At 51.9% G+C, this 16,006-nt stretch overlaps 1 protein-coding gene across 3 annotated transcripts in view; it reads right to left on the bottom strand.

Annotated features, from left to right (window-relative positions):
* The window catches only part of FGFR1 (fibroblast growth factor receptor 1), a 46,500-nt gene extending 33,452 nt beyond the window's left edge, over nt 1–13,048 (bottom strand). For all 3 annotated transcript variants that reach the window (XM_059384028.1, XM_059384027.1, XM_059384025.1), the window contains exons 1-2: nt 12,964–13,048; nt 5,203–5,381 (exon numbers count right to left, since the gene is read on the bottom strand). In XM_059384028.1, the coding sequence (XP_059240011.1) occupies nt 5,203–5,293 (91 nt within the window). In that variant the 5' untranslated portion in view covers nt 5,294–5,381; nt 12,964–13,048. The remainder of the gene's footprint in view (nt 1–5,202; nt 5,382–12,963) is intronic.
* Between the last annotated feature and the right edge of the window lie 2,958 nt (nt 13,049–16,006).

Raw genomic sequence — 16,006 nt, forward strand, 5'->3', positions numbered from 1 at the left:
CCTAGTACTCTCTCTGCGGTTCCTGCCCACGGCCTCCAGGTAGTCCCAGAAACCAGGTGACAAAGTCTGGGCCTGGTTCTTTGTCTGGGCTCCCTCCCCTCCCCCACCCACAGCAGGGCTCTGGACAGCCATTTGTTCTTCCCTGAGAAATTCTTCCTCCCTGACTTAGGGGAGCTGGCTGGCAAAGTCAGAGTGGAAAATCAGTGAAGCTAATAGTGTAGCAATGCCGAAGCCAGAGCCAAGAACACAGCCCTGGAGTGGCTTCGCTGCACTTGCCCAGAGTGGTCAAGTGGGACACGTGAGCACTCCTCCTTCGAGTTCTCCCATAAGCCCAGGAACACTGAGTCCGCCCTACCCCCACCCCAGCTCAGCTCAGCTCTGGGAACACTGGCAAGCGCATCCTTCCAAAAGCACTCTAGCCTCCAGTCTTGGGGAAGAGAATGTGGGGCAGAGCGGATCCTCTGGGGAGACCTGGTGGGTAAGGTGCCTCTGACCTACAACCCTCCACCCTTGTCCCCAAAGTGGGTCACTGGACATCACTCGCGTAGAAACTCCTCTTGAACATCCAGTGTGCATTCGACGTAAACAGGTTTTTTTTCACAAGAAGAAATTATGTTGGGGGCAGATGGCGTGGAGGAACGCCCCTGGATGTGGGTCCTGGGGCAGCCACCGGCCACATGGGTCGCTGCAGCCTGAGGCCAGTACTGGGATACCCTCTGCTGCCTACTTGTAGCCCCTGCACCCAGGCTGAAATGCATACCCCTTGGGGCATACCCGCTGTGGGACCCAATGGGGGGTGGCCTGGGGCAGCCGGGGCCCTACCACCTGAAGCCAGGGCCACGTCTCTGGCAGTGCTTGGAGCTTCTCCCCCACAGGCACAGGTCTCTGTGGAACACAGACAAAGCCTTGCTTTGTGGCTCCCGGCATCAACATCGAGGGGGCTTGCAGCCAGAAATGGAAACGTGCGGCTTTTCCATTAAGTCTAACCTCTCCCCCTTCGCCTAGCCACCAGACTCCTTCAAATCTGAGTAGGTGGGAGGAGCTGTAAAAACCCCAGCCCATTAAATCGCTTATTAGTTGCAGGTTTCCGAGTATGTAGGCAAGTATTTTGAGACTGCAAGTCTCATACTGCCCCCCTTGACCAAGGGGGTCTGCGGTGTTTAACCCATGTTTCAGGACTCCCACCCCCAACTGCAAGAGGCAGCCCAACAGCCAGTTTTGGACTCACCCACTCGCTTTTCCCAGTCTTATTCTAAAGGAGAGAAAGATACACAGACACAACCCTCCTCAAGTGGAAAAGGTCTTCCAAGCCAGTGCTTATCTTCTGCCCCTCCGCCCGTGACCCAGGTTCTGTCCATCCATACAACTCCCTCCCCTTCCCCTGGAGACTTGATCTGAAACAAGCTTCGCCTCTTTAAGATCCCAAACTAGAGAAAGGAAAGGAGAGGGCGGGACAGAGGAGGCTGGTTTTCCTGGAACCCTTATTAAATCAACTTTCCAAGGACAGCCAGAAACTCCAGGCCCTCCCCACTCCCTCAGGAGCATTTGCAGACTGGGGGGAGGGGCTCCCTACACACACACACACACACACACACACACACACACACACACACACTCTCTCTCTCTCTCTCTCTCTCTCTCTCTCTCTCACTCTCTCCCACAGCAAGGCCTTTCTAAAGGGGAAAAAGCTCTCTGTGGGAGCCGAGTTTTGGGTTTAAACTTTTGAACATACCCCTTAGACACAGATTACAGTCTTTTCTAAGGACAGCAGCAGCATTATTATTTAATAATCAGCAGGGCCAAGACTATATGGTGAGAATTTACATCTGTGAGGTACCTTATGGTTTATAAAGCACGGAGGCAGATTTTTCCCTTCTGACTTCCCAGCAGTTCTCTGAAGACTGTGGGGCATGGGTTTTGCCATCACAAAGCTCCAGAGGGATAAACCCCGTGAAGGGCCGCCCGGCACCAAGATGGGGACTGTGCAGATTTCCACATCTGCGTCCTAAGGCATCCCATGCCACCCAGGAACAGCAAGGCCCTCACCATGTGGTGTCTTCTGTGTGGTCCCAGGACAAAGGACCCACAACCACCCTTTACCGCTCACAGCCCACGGGCCGGCCACTGTTCTAAGAGCCTTGCATACACTCTTACTTGACAGTCACAAGGATCCTGGGGGCAGAGCTCATTACTGTCATTTTGTGTATGTTCTACACAGAGGAACCTTCCCAAGTCAACAGTGAGAAATGGTGGCAAAATCAAAACCAAGGCAATCAAGCAAACCTTAGGCCCACACCAGACTTACACACAGATGTTCACAGGAGTTTTATTAATAATAATCAAAACCATTAACCCAAATGGCCATCCACAGGGGAATGGCTACACATTCGCCATGTAATGCCATCATATGAAATTCTAGAAGAGGCAAACCTGGTCTATAGTGACCAAAAGTAGACTGCTTTCGACACGGTCAAGTGCTGGGGGTGGGGGCGTGACAAAAATGTTCGCTGTCTTGACTGGGGTAGTACTGACAGGACATCAGAACACACTGAACCGTACCCTTAAAAATTGTAATGTAAATTATACCTCAGTTAAGTTGATTTAAAAAAAAAAAAAACAGTGGTCTAACTTTAGTCTTCACTGCAGCAGAGCCTCCTAACAGCCCCCTCCACCTCCCCTGCCCCCTCCCTGCCCTCTCCCTGCCCTTCCTGGCGTGTGCCTCCTCCGCCTCAAGACCTTCAGCCCCCTGGTTCCACCTTCCATCACTGCCTGGCCTTCCTTTCTAAGTCTGGATCCACAACCAGCAACTTCTGGGACCCTCACTCACCCCACCCTAAAATTCCTATGCTTGTACCCCTGGCCATCCGCTTCCTGAGTACAGGTGCCCAGGCCTGAGACCCGCACCATTCACTTTCTCCACCCTCCAGGTCTCAGGCACAAAAGGGCCTTTTAGAGAAAGTGTTTAAAAAAAAAAAAAAAAAAACAACTTAAAGGGCCCATTGGAAATTCATATTCTCAAACTTTATCCAAGCCTTCCTGGCTTCCTGGACTCCCTTGTTACCCTCTACACTGTGGCTGATCCAAATCTCTATTCCTCACAAACCTCCTGCCCTTTGACTCTCATGTTATTCTGTCGCTAGAGTCTCCCGGAGTTGAAAGCCAACCTACGGAAATGTATAGATTCTATTTCTATAGAGTCTGCTAGTTTTTCCTTCCTTCACAAACTCACGCCACACGCCCTGGTTCTCCCCAGTAGCTGGACATTCAAAACAAACGTCGAGGGGCACCTGGGTGGCTCAGTGGGTTAAAGCCTCTGCCTTTGGCTCAGGTCATGATCCCAGGGTCCTGGGATCGAGTCCCGCATCGGGCTCTCTGCTCAGCAGGGAGCCTGCTTCCCCCCCCCTCTCTGACTGCCTCTCTGCCTACTTGTGATCTCTCTCTGTGTCAAATAAGTAAATAAAATCTTTAAAACAAACAAATAAACAAAAACAAAACAAAACAAAAAGTCTATCCAGCAGCTGTGGGAGCAGCCGTCCTCACTACCTAAACTTCACCTGCAGCTGCTTTATCTGAATGACCTCATTTCATGCTTTATTATTGTACCCATTTTAAAGCTGAGCAAATGAAGGCTCAAGGCGCTTGAGTCATGCATCAAAGCAAGTAATGCAGATATGAAATGGCTGAGCAGGATTCAAACACAGATGCCTTCCTCCCATTCATCCAAGTTCAACTGCCAGGTCAATTTTCTGAAAGCTTGATCACATCATTACCTGCACAGAACCTTCTGAGATTCCAGTGCAGTTTCCTCAGTAGGGTGTCAAGGCCCTCCATACTCGAAAAGCCCAGTTTCTCTAGGTGTTACTTCCCACCACCACCTGCTCACCAGGCAAGTCGGTTCTGTACACACCTGATACATGCAGCCTCAGTCCCCTTATGCATGTCAGTCCACTTGTAATGCACTTCATTCCCCGCTTCCAAACAAACCCCCACCTACCCCTCTTGACCCATGTCAGCGGCTCTCACCTTTTCCTCTGTGTTCCCATTGTGTTACGACTCCACTGTGAGGCTTAAACAGGGTCTACCTTGCACTTGGTTCCCTCTGCATCTGTCTCCCTGACAACAGACTCCCTGTGGGCAGAGATGATCTCTCCCACTTTGGGTCTCCGGCATGTTCTAGCTCAGGTCTAACATTCAGTTCTGTTATTGAATGCACTAGCAATCTGCTTGCTCCAGTCAAGTGCACCTTCCAGAAAGTCCCGTGTGCCCTCCCTACCCACTCTGTGAGGGGACAAATATGCTCACTCATGATTTATTACTCCAGCGGGCCCTGACAGCTGAGACCGATGGCCTTTTCAGCTCAGCGACTACATCACGTGCACACCTGTCTCTCACCCGCTGCCTGCCAACCTTCTAGACTGATGTGATCAGCCGCTGAGTCACAAGCTACAGGACCCTCTGGCAGCAGTCAGTTCTCACAGAGCATTCTCACAGACCCCTGAAAGTGCGTTGCACCTGTAATTTCCATGAAATATTTTCACAACTCCAGTAAATCCCATAGGCAGGTCCTTCCCATTAGTAATCATCTCTGAATTTCCAACAAGCCATAGCTCTCCAGCAGCGTCCATGCACCATAATGCTCCTTGGCTCACCATCTCTTCAACATCCCTCCAGTGGTGCATCTCCAAAGCAAACTGCCCCACAGGCCTCCAAACAGACGTGGTCGGATATGGTCCAGGAAGGAAAAATGGCAGGCCCTCGGCCATGACTGCCTGCCCTCACAGAAGATGGATCTTTGGAACAATTTTGTAGAAGCCACAGGTGTTTACCAAGCTCCCACATCCTTCAATATCCTCTGATTCAGGTTCTAAACAAACTCATAGGTCCCTTGTGCCCCATTTTATAGATCATCAAGTTGAGAGAGCCAGCTCTTGGGTCCTCATCAGTTCTTTTTCAGGAAGAGAAAAGCATAAACCCATCCTAAGCATGTCACCTCTGGCAAGTGGCTGTCACTAGCCGTTGTGACCCCAACCCCTGCTGGAACTGGGTAGGTTTCTAGGCAGGAACTGTGGAAATCTCTCCTACAAAAAGGAGCCCTTTGCTCTACCTGGGCCGGAATCTCCCCCGTCAACACATCACCTCTGTCCTAGCCGGCTGTGTTTCTGAGGCCCGGAGTCCAGAGGGACCCCTCCACCCATGCCTTACCTTGTTCAGGCAAGGTCGGGGCCGGCCTGGCAGTGCAGAGTGTGGCTGTGACCAGCACAGCCCAGAAGAGGAGGCACTTCCAGCTCCACATCCCAGTGCTGCTGTTAGAGGTTGGTGACCAGGCTCCACATCTCCATGGAGACACCGTCTTGAGCTTGATCCTCCTTTTCAAGCTGACTCTGGGGAAAAGAAACCACCAACAGGTTAGGAAGGTTCCCATGGGAGGTGGGAAGGCAAGGAGAAAAAGAAGTGAAGGAAGGCATGTCACATAGTCACCTTGTCCAGAAGGGCGCTCGAAGCAGTAACTTACTTCTTAAGGCACCACGAAGAGAACTGTGGTCCTGCCCCAATCCTGTATTCGGGGTTATAGGCCTTCATTAGACAAAACAGTGCTTCAGCTCTAAACGACTACCTGAGCATGGGCAACAAGCAAGCCTTGGTGGGAAAAGTATCACGAAGTCCTCCAAGGCAAAAGCCCTGCAATCGTGTGTGCGCTGGGCAAGTGCTCCAGAGCATGGGGGTGCTGCAGGACGCCTGAGTGGGCTGGTGTCTCTCCCAGGACAGACTGCACTTCCTCTAGAGCAAGTGAGGTAGGTAGAGAAGGTGAAGAATTCTGGAATAAACCAAGGACTGGGAAACAGGAGCCAGGCAGCCTGCTGACTGACCCTCTCCAGACCTATGCAGCCAGGAAGCTGAAGTAAGTGGTCTCTTGGGTTCTCTCTTTTGGTCTCTAAAACTACACGCATCATGGGGACCTCTGGTCCTATCAACTTCCGATGCAGACAGAACACAACTCTCCCCCAACTTATAAAGTACCTTAGGGTACATGCATCCATGAAATGGACGCAGCCCTCCTCTCCAACGCTGAAAGGTGACAGCTAATGTCCAGCAGGAATGGATCTAGAAGTAGGGCCAAAAAGGTCATACTGAAAAAATCAAAGGTCCTTGCCAGGGCCCACCCAAAAAAGCACCCACTTCAGCCCTTTACCCTTCTCAGGTTTGGGGTGGGAAGAACATTTAAAATAACCCCCAAGGGTCTTAAGGAACAACACCGTTGCTGCTATGCACTAAGTGGTAAAGCTTTCGGGGCCCTGTTTGGGCTATGTAGGGTGACATCTCCATCTTCCTTCCAGGTGGTTTTTGTCCTAAATGCTCCAGGGAACCGTCCACGATATTTAGAGACTCTGCCTCCCCGGAACATGCCCTAATGTGGTGCTTTGGCCCTGCCTTCCTGGAGCCAGACAGGGCCCCTCGTGAGTCAGTCCCCACGAGTGAGTCAGCCCCGGTTGGCAGAAAACCCCCCAGATTCTTGGCTTCATTCATATGCACTTGCCAGCAGGAGTACACATGTGGCCCCGTGGGCTCCATCCCAAGGCTCTACTAACATTTTTTAATGATTTCAAATCACAGGAGAAATAAGCATTTCTCTGTCGATTTTCTAAATTTAGGGAAGGACTCGAAGAGACAGAGCATTTACTGAATACCTACTATGCGTCAAGCAGGTACTCGCAAAATTTATACCTATAAAATTTCATTTCTTCCTTGCTCTAGCCTTGTGGGCATAGGAATAATTATTCCCCTTTAGGCAGTGGAGAAACTGAGACTGCCAGAGGTCAAGCACTTTGCTCAAGGCCATGCAGCGGGTAGGCAAAAGCACCAGGAGTCCCATCACGCGTTTTCGGCATTGAAGGGCAGGGCACCAGGAAGCAAATGGAGGTGATGGGATCCAGCTCTGTCCAGTACAAGCTCTTTTCTCCAAAGAACATCCCTGTGCCACAAAGAAACCAAGGAGACACAGGCAGATCCAAGATCACTCTGAGATGGGAGCACCCTCACTCCTCTGGTTGAGAGAAGACTCTTGGAGGTCAATCACAGATGTGCCAGCTAGGACATAGGAGCCGGCACGATCCCTGGCCTGGGATAGACACCATGCTTGATAGAGGACAGCCCTAAGACACATTCCACATCTCACCATGTCCCCCAAATACACCAGAACAAAGATGCACCAGAAAGGTGCACCTAGCTAAGAACCCCAGTCCCACAGGAACCACCAGGGTAATGAACAAATCTTCTGTATCCAGTGGGAAAAGGTGTAGCATCCCGAGGTGATGAAGCTTGCTTTCACTGTAGCAGCCCAACAGCCCCTACCACCACTCAGCCACTCTGTCCCCAGAAAAGCCTTCCCACTTCCTTACAGCTGTGGGCTGGCTGCAGAACTCTCTGGGCTCTGGAGCACTGTACTTCAAACTAACAGGACTGCTTCTCTGCAGCTCATTTCCCATCCCACCCCCCCAAAAGGGTGCAGAAGTCCCTTTCCCACCTTCCCTCTGGGCCTCAAGGCCGGCATCTGTAAAACAAATGATCTCAAGAAAGCCCAACCTCCCAGCACTGGCTCCTGGAAGAGAAGGTCTGTGGGCAGATGCCCCACTCCACAAGCAGAGAGAAAACAGTGACACCAAACCACATTCTATCTGGGACCCTTGGAACCGCCACCCTCTCCTTCACTACACCTTCTTCTCCTCCTACTAATTAATAAACTCTTAAAATCCCAGAGGGACAGTCTCCTTCCTTCACTGCTGGACAGATGTGACCTATAGCCTTGCAGGTGTCCTCAGAAGCTTCCTCTGAGACCAAGCAGCTGGCTTCATGCTCAGCCTCTCCCATACCCAGCAGGTCTCTGGGGCCTTGAAGCCCCACTCCACCTGGGTACAGAGGTCCTCAGGATGGGGGGGGAGGGGGCTGGTGCAGACACACAACCTCTCTGCTCTCCCCCTTGTCGGAGGCGGATGGCTGCTGAACCAACACAGGTGGTTATGAGGATCAAATGGGCAGCATCTGGTGAAAGTGCCTGCCCTCTCCTCTCTGAGTGCTAATCCATGTAAGAATTATAAACATTGTGCTTTGAGTCACTCCTTGACAGCACTCTCAGAAGGCTTTGGTACCGGGCGGCAGGAGGACACGAACTTCCTATCTTTACAAAGTTATTTCTCACTACCCATCTTCAAACCCTATACTCTAGAGGTCCCAGGCAGTAGCCACTAGCCATTCTGAGCCTCTAGATTGTGGCTAATGTAAAGCAGGCTGGGATAGACATGGGACATAACACTGCAGGCTTTGAAAACTTGGTGTGGAAACAAAGAAGGTAAAGCAGCTCATCAATAATTTTTTATATTGGTTACATGTTCAAGGGATAGCATTTCAGATATATGCGGCTAAATCAAACAGATCATTAAAATATCAACCGACTGGGGGGCCTGGGTGGCTCAGTGGGTTAAAGCCTCTGCCTTTGGCTCAGGTCATGATCCCAGGGTCCTGGGCTCGAGCCCCCCCCTCCCCCCTCTGCCTGCCTCTCTGACTACTTGTGATCTCTGTCAAATAAATAAATAAAATCTCAAAAATAAAAAAATAAGTAAAATATCAACCGATTAATAAAACTGAATTCCACCTGCTTTTTACTTAATTCCAAACGTGGCTACTATAAAATCTAAGATTACATGTGACTCGTGTTCGATTTCTATGGGACAGCATGACTTTAGGCAATCTCCATGTTCTGCCCTCTTCTTTGTCTTTCCTTCATCCTCAGTGGGCCAAACTCTCTTAGTCTCTAAATCCCACGCCAAATAAGTAAGTAAATACATTTCATTTAATTTAAAAAAAGCTATCTCTTCTACAAGTCTGAGCCTTCTTGCTGAGGATCTCATTCCTCTGAATTTCCAAAGCACCATGGGATCACAAGCTCCTTAAGAAGTGGGGATGGTGCCTAACTTTTGCTAATACACTTAGCACCCATGCCGTACACAGCAGATGCTGACACATTTGTTAACTGGGTGGACAAGTGAATGAAAGAAAGGCTGATTCAATAGAAACTGATACAGATACTCTTGCAAATGAGACATCTTCTAAACATTTTGGTTCTTCAGAACTGAGGAAGTCAATACCAACACATTCATTTCTTTGGACAGGAATAAGACTAATGTTTAAATTTTAAGTCTTTGTTAAAAAAAAAAAAAAAAAGGAAGGGGTGTCCAAATGTCCTGGGGTGAGGTGTACCAAAGATGAATAATAGTAAGTGAAACACTAACTGCTCCACCATACTCTGGGAAAACTGCTTTTGAAGACAAAATGGACTGGTAGACCATCACCCTCTTCACAGAGTTGTTCACCCAGGCGACAGCTATTTACTTGGGTGGCGGGGTGGGGAGGACCAAATATATCTTCTTTAATTGCAAGAAGGAGTGGTGGTGAGGAGAGAAATCTCTGCTTCAGACAGACTCAACCTTAGAGGGGAAAGCAAATATCCTAGCCCAAGTCTGGTACTAAATCCTCTCTGGAAACATCAGAATCTTCTCTAAAGCTCCACATCTGGACTCCCACCAGCCCCTGGTGCATTCAGCCCTTGGACAAAGCTCTTGGGAAAGCAAATGCAAGACAAATTTCCCAAGAGGAAATTAAACTCATCTCAAGGGATGAGGCCTTTTCAGAACAAGACATTTGAATCAATTCTACCTCCTTTGCCTCCAGCAGCAACAGGCTCAAACTTTTCCAGGAAGCTCTACCCTAACAGCCATTTTGATGAAAGAGATTTAAAAATGGAGGCAAAGAGGAGTGTGTTCGGAGAAGCTGGATGCTAACAGGAGCAAATCTGTTTTAGGAGCCTTTTTTTTTTTTTCAGGGCAACACCCCAAACACAAAGCACACAACTGTAAAAACCCGTGGGTTTTCCTTGGGTCTCCATGGCTGAAGACTGCCTCTCAATGTTCAGCGTGCTCTTCCTGCCATCTGGAGTCCAACAGGGCCAAAGCTAGCTGAGGCGTAGGGAGGCCTGGATGGATTCTAATCTCCAGGACAGGTGGGACAATAACAGCATCTGCCATGCTCCTAACTCCATTTCCTCCTGTGCTTTTGCTTCATTTGCTATTTTATTGAACTTTCTAACATCCTTCGTGGCCAGAGGCCAAAGGAAAAGAAGCACCCAAGACTGTTAACTTTGGAACCAAAATTAGTGATGCCCACTCTGGCCTAAATCCCACTCGCGAAAATGCCTACAAAATGGGTATTTGGACCGGAGTAGTAAAAGCACGCAGTGGAAACACATGTCCAAGATGCTCTCCACCCGGATGGCCCTCATTAAAAAGCTGACACTTGGTGATGACTAAGACTGAACGCAAGAGATATTTCAAGGAGCTCGTCACTGATGCAGTCCATAACCACTGCAGCTGGAGCCAGGCCCCAGCAACCTCCCTGTCCCCAAACACCCTGGGCTCCTCTAGGGGTCAGCGGCAGCCCTGGAGCCCCACCCAACAGACTGGGGGGAAATATGTAAACAAGTCAGCAGAGAGGCAGGGTCAGGACAGACAGTCGGCAATGGCTCTCCCTTGGTCACTGAAAGGAAGGGAGATGACCCAGGCTTGGGGGTAATTAGGCAGACGGAGACACGTCCCACGAGACACGTCCCACAGGGCCCTGCTACTTAGCTTTTAAAGCCTCAGAGAGGAAACCGGGAGCCTGGGCCAACAGGGAAAATGGCCACTTTCTGCTAAACAGTCTCAAGGCTAAGGTTCGACAGTTTAGACGGGATTCCAAAAAAAGCACTGGTCCGGAGGTGCAAAGGGCAGGGCACATCTGCGGAGGAAACAGTCACCTTAATTACCATGTCTAGAGAAAGTGCGATTTCATTTCAGCCTCCAAAACTACCGCCCAAAGGAGGAAACCAGAGAAGTGTTTTCAATTTGAAAGAGACTGGAAAAGAGAGGGTGAGAGCAACTGACTCTCCCACCCTCTTGCAACTTTGGACCATAGGGTGCTTGCCTACTTCAAAGAACATTACCAGAAACAAAACAGCACACACACACACACACACACACACACACACACACAAACACCCCAAACCCACCAAACCCTCAACAATCCAACACCCGCTTTCAAACCTATAGCCGCTAAGAGGTAAAATGTCCCACTTTAGTTTCCAAGGGCTGCAGCCCACGTAACTCCTTTAAAACGCACAGGGAGAGCCCCTGGCAGCAACAGCATCCGTCCCCCTCACATGCCCCCCGCAGCTGCTCCCGGGGCTCGCTCATGGGAGGGTGGAAAACGGACGCGTGACGCCACCACCGGGCGGCCAGACACCCGACGGCGGGCTCCGGGACGGGGTCAGACGCTCCGGCTGCTCCAGCTACCACTGAAAGGACGGAGAAAGCAATGCTTTCGTTCCAGAAACTTCCCGTCAGGGCCAGTTCCGGGCCAAACCCATGGCCAAAGAGGCCATCTCCAGCAGATGACTCCTTCGCAAGTGCCACCCCCCCCCCCAAAAAAAAACGGTTGGCCTCATCTCCTACGACGCCCTTTTCTGGCACAATCTAGAAAGCACCGCCACCATCAGATCCTAAATAACTTGGGATCCAGGGTAAGTTTCTTTTCTCCCCAAATCCCAATGCCTCATCTCCAAGTCTCAGAAAATGTTAGAGAGGAAGGTGAAGAAGCCCAGTTTTAATTTGGGTGAGGGGGAAGGGAGGGAATGGGATGTTAATGTGGCTGCGGTGTGGGGTGAAACGGAACCAGATGCGGCTGCTACAGCTGGAAAATGGGGGAAAAAAAAGTGTTGGGGGAGAAAGACACCGCAGTCATTTTTTTTGGTGGGCCAACAGCTTCTGGGCCCAGAAAGGAGAAGCAAGCCTCACCACCGCCACCCCCCGCCCCCGCCCCCGCCCGAAGCTGTCTGGCTGCCTTCTTAGGATATGTGTTAAATGAACTCCATCCACAACGTCAAGGAATTCCTCTACACACGACGGTTCGTTCCTCTCTTCCCAGCCCCAAACATAACGGGAGGCGGGAGCGGGTGGGCAGACGGTCTGAGCCAGAGAAGCAACATCCAGCGCTGCCGAGTGAACCGCACCGGGCAAAACCCTCATCCCTTCCCCCACCTCCGAGAACCAGATTGGAACTGAACGTTCCCCTCCCCCCGACCCCATAATGGGGCTTAACATCACCCGCTGGGCGCCCTCCCTTCCACAAACTTCCGACCCTTTCGGAGATGGACTAAGGAGAAGATAACCCCCTCTGGAAAAGGGAATTCCTTTCTCGCTCTCCGCTACAGCAGATTCGGCCATTTGGTGACGACACCTCCTTAAAACCTATTCCAGGAGAAGCTAACCTATCCCTCCACTTCCTTCCCTCTTCAAGCCCCTATCCACCCACCCCCAATCTCGCCCCCAGACTTTCCCCGAGGTGGAAAGGACTTAGAAATACCCCGGGTCCTCAAAGCTACCTGCTGAACTGGGGCGAGTCCCCAGTAGTGGACTAAAAAGAGATGGACTGGAATGCAACACACACACACACACACACACACACACACCCCACCTCGCTGCCCACTCCCGCCCAGCCTCCCCAGTCCGAGGACACCGAGGACCGCCGCCGCCTTCGCCCCGGCCCTGTCCCTCCCAGGACTCACCGCGGAGCCGCCGCCGCCTCGCCAGCTCCCCGGCGCGAGTTGGCGGAAAAGTTGGGCTGCAGGAGGAGCGGCGGGACGAGCGCGGGGAGGGGGCGCAGAAGGCGACGCGAGCGGGGAGCTGGGAGGGGAGACAAAAGGGGGGCGCAAAGCGCTGGGGAAGGAATTGGGAGGTGGAGGGGGGCGGGTAACGAGTGGAGGGAGGCGCCGGACCCGACTGGGCTGCGGCGGGGAAGCACGCAGCCGGGAGGCTCCGGCGCCGGGGGCCGCTCGGGACGCCAAGCCCGCCCCGGATCTGCGGGCGCCGCGGCTCTTACCTCACTCGACGCTGCGGTTCCGCTTCTGGAGAGTCCGCCGTGGCTCGTGCGGGCGGGCGAGCGCCCGCGTCCCCAGCTCCGGCCCGCCGCGCCCGGGCTCCGCTCGGGTCCTGGCGGGGCCGCGAGAGCCCCGCAGCCGGCGCTCGACTCCCGGTGGCGCTCGGTGCTCAGCGCCTCCAGCCCGGGCGGGAACAATGGAGCCGAAGCTGGTGCCCCGGAGGCGGGGCGGGGGGAGGGCTCCCGTCCGCCGCCCGGGGTCTCCAGACCCTGTGGCTCCCCTCTCCGGAACCGGGCGGCGGCGCCTCACGCTTCTCGCAGACCCGGCTCCATCGCCCTGCGGGGGCCCCGGCACCGTAGCGTGCCCGACTGCAGCACTAGGACGGTGCGCCCTGGTGGGCGCCCCTCGAACCAGCCAAAAGTCCTCGGTCTCCGCGGCTTTTCCAGCGGTGGCGCGCGCTCGCGGCCGGGGAAGGCGAGGTCGCCGCAATGCGCTAAGCGGAGTCTCGGTCCAGTCGGGACGTTGCCGCCCAGCTCCAGGCACAGCCCGGGTTCCTCCGCGCGCTGCGGCTGGCCAAGTTCGGGCTCCCGCTCGCCGCCGCCCGCTGCCCAGGCCGCCGCACCACTGCCCGCAGGAGCGCTCCGAGCGCTGTGCGCCGGCGAGGCGCGAGGGCTCGCTCTCTCACTCCCACCCGCGCTAGTCCCACCCCCCTCCTCCTCCCCCTGCTGCTGCCTGCTGGGCCTTGTAGTTCCTGGCCGCGGCCCCCGAGAAGGGGGAGCCGGCTGAGCGGCGCGGTGCTCTGGCGCTCCTTTCCTGCAGCCTGGTTTCCCTGCGAGCGCGTGCCCCTGCCAGGAGGGCGCCCGAATTTCAGGCCGTAGACACCCAAGCCATTTGAGGGGTGAGGTGGAGTGACGCTGTGGTCCCGAGGCTGTACGTGCTAGCACCGGCCTTGGGTCGCACTGACTGTGCCTTGGAGAAATGATTCTTCTCGCTCTAGATCTCAGTTTGCTCGTCTATGAAAAAGAGGATAATAGTGCTTTTCATATAGAGTTGAGGATGGAGGGAGGGCCTGCCACATAGTTAACACTCAATGAATACAAGCTGTTTTTATTCATGAGAAGGTTTACCCCCTCTTCTGACTCTTCCACCCCACGGTTCCCCAGCCACAGAGTTCAGGTTTCGTGATCTATGGGAAGCAGGACCCTGTGAATTCTGCAGCACCATTCTGGGCCTCCAAAAGTCTTCAGCCTGCAGTGAATTTTAGGAGCAAAGAGTGAATGGTGGGAGTTGGGCATGCTGTTGGTCTGGAACTTAATCAGAACCCTAGGAAAAGGTTCTGAAGAACCCGAGGAAAAGTGGCTAAAATGCCCTTTCCTCTGGGTCCTTCCACTATAATCTAGTGGCTCCCTAATGAGTCCTCTGGGAAACTTGTAAAAAAATACAAATTCTTGAACCTGCTCAGACCTAAGGAATTAGGCTGTGCCAGGAAGGAGCCAAGAGTCTGTATTTTCTCTGAGGTTCCCAGGGTGCCAGGTTGGAGCCATTGGTAGGGTATGAAAGACACCTCCATTCCAGTCTCCTGCTTATGAACTGTTTGATTTTGGACAAGTCCTACATCTGAAAAAAAAAAAATAAGACTTGTTCACCTATTCCCGCACCCCCCCCCATACACACACACACCAGTGGGCTGAGACTCCCTCAAAAGGTTATCCAGAGAATCAAATAAAATAATGGATATCAGTGCGCTGAATTATTGCACAAATAGAAGTCATTATAGAGGGGCCCCTGGGTGGCTTAGTTGGTTAAGCATCTGACTTCTGGCTCAGGGTCATGATTTCAGGGTCCTGTGATCAAGTCCCACAACAGGCTCTGTGGTCAGTGGTGAGTCGGCTTGGGATTCTCTCCATCTCCCTCTGCAAACCCCCACTTGTGCTCTCTGTCTCTCCCAAATAAATAAATAAATAAATATTTTTTTAAAAAGTCACTATGTAAGTGAACTTAGGGCCTCTACCTCATTGCCACCCCACCAACCCCTCAAACTGATAGAAGCTGGAATATTGAATGAGATAATCTTCTGCCCCTCAAATTTAAGGCAATGGTCTAAGTTATTTATTTGACCAGCAAGCAAAAGAATAGTGACCATCACAGTGTCATTCACATAGTAGGAGTTCAATAGCTATTTATTGACTGACTGGAGTAAATATTTAATAAATATTTGTTGAATGGTTGAGTAAATAAAAACTAAAGAAAGAGCAGGAAGTCATGTATTTGTAGAATCAAGGAAGTCATGTATTTGTAGAATCAAGGAACTTCAGCAGGCTTATAGGGTTATTCTCCCTGCAAGCCTATTCCCCTCATTTTTAAGCCTTATAGCTCCTGATCAGGATATGTTTATCCTCCCATATAAGTTGCTCACCCATTGGGCCTTCCTCATTTTTCTTTTTTTAATTTTATTTATTTATTTGACAGAGAGGAAGATCACAAGTAGGCAGAGAGGCGGTGGGGGGGGGCGCGGAGCAGACTCCCTGCTGAGTAGAGAGCCTGATGCGGGGCTGGATCCCAGGCCCCTGAGATCATGACCTGAGCTGAAGGCAGAGGCTTAACCCACTGAGCTGCCCAGGGGCCCCTTTCCTCATTTTTCTTTAAAGTAGGTTCCACCGCCAGTGTGGAGCTCAATGAGGGGGTATGGCGTGGAGGGGCTTGACCTCACAACCCTGAGATTAAGACCTGAGCTGAGATCAAGTCTGATGCTTAACCAATCAAGCCACCAAGGCACCCAGGCCTTCCTCATTTTAAAGGCTCATTTAAAGACTCATAAAGAAGGTGAAACTCCTGTACTTCCCCCTTATAGAGGCCTTTCCTGGCTCTCCCAGCCCTGACAGTCCCTGCAACTCTCCTGACTTTCTGGTCTAACCCATTGATCTGATACTTAACTTTGCTAGCCTTTTTTTTTTTTTTTTTTTTAACTCTCTCTTTCTAACTAGTTTCCAGACTGTACCAGGGCAAGGAACTCATCTCTGTATCTGCCTAGCTGAGGACACTCTT

The sequence above is a fragment of the Mustela nigripes genome, chromosome 18 (assembly GCF_022355385.1).
Source record: "Mustela nigripes isolate SB6536 chromosome 18, MUSNIG.SB6536, whole genome shotgun sequence".
NCBI lineage: Eukaryota > Metazoa > Chordata > Mammalia > Carnivora > Mustelidae > Mustela > Mustela nigripes.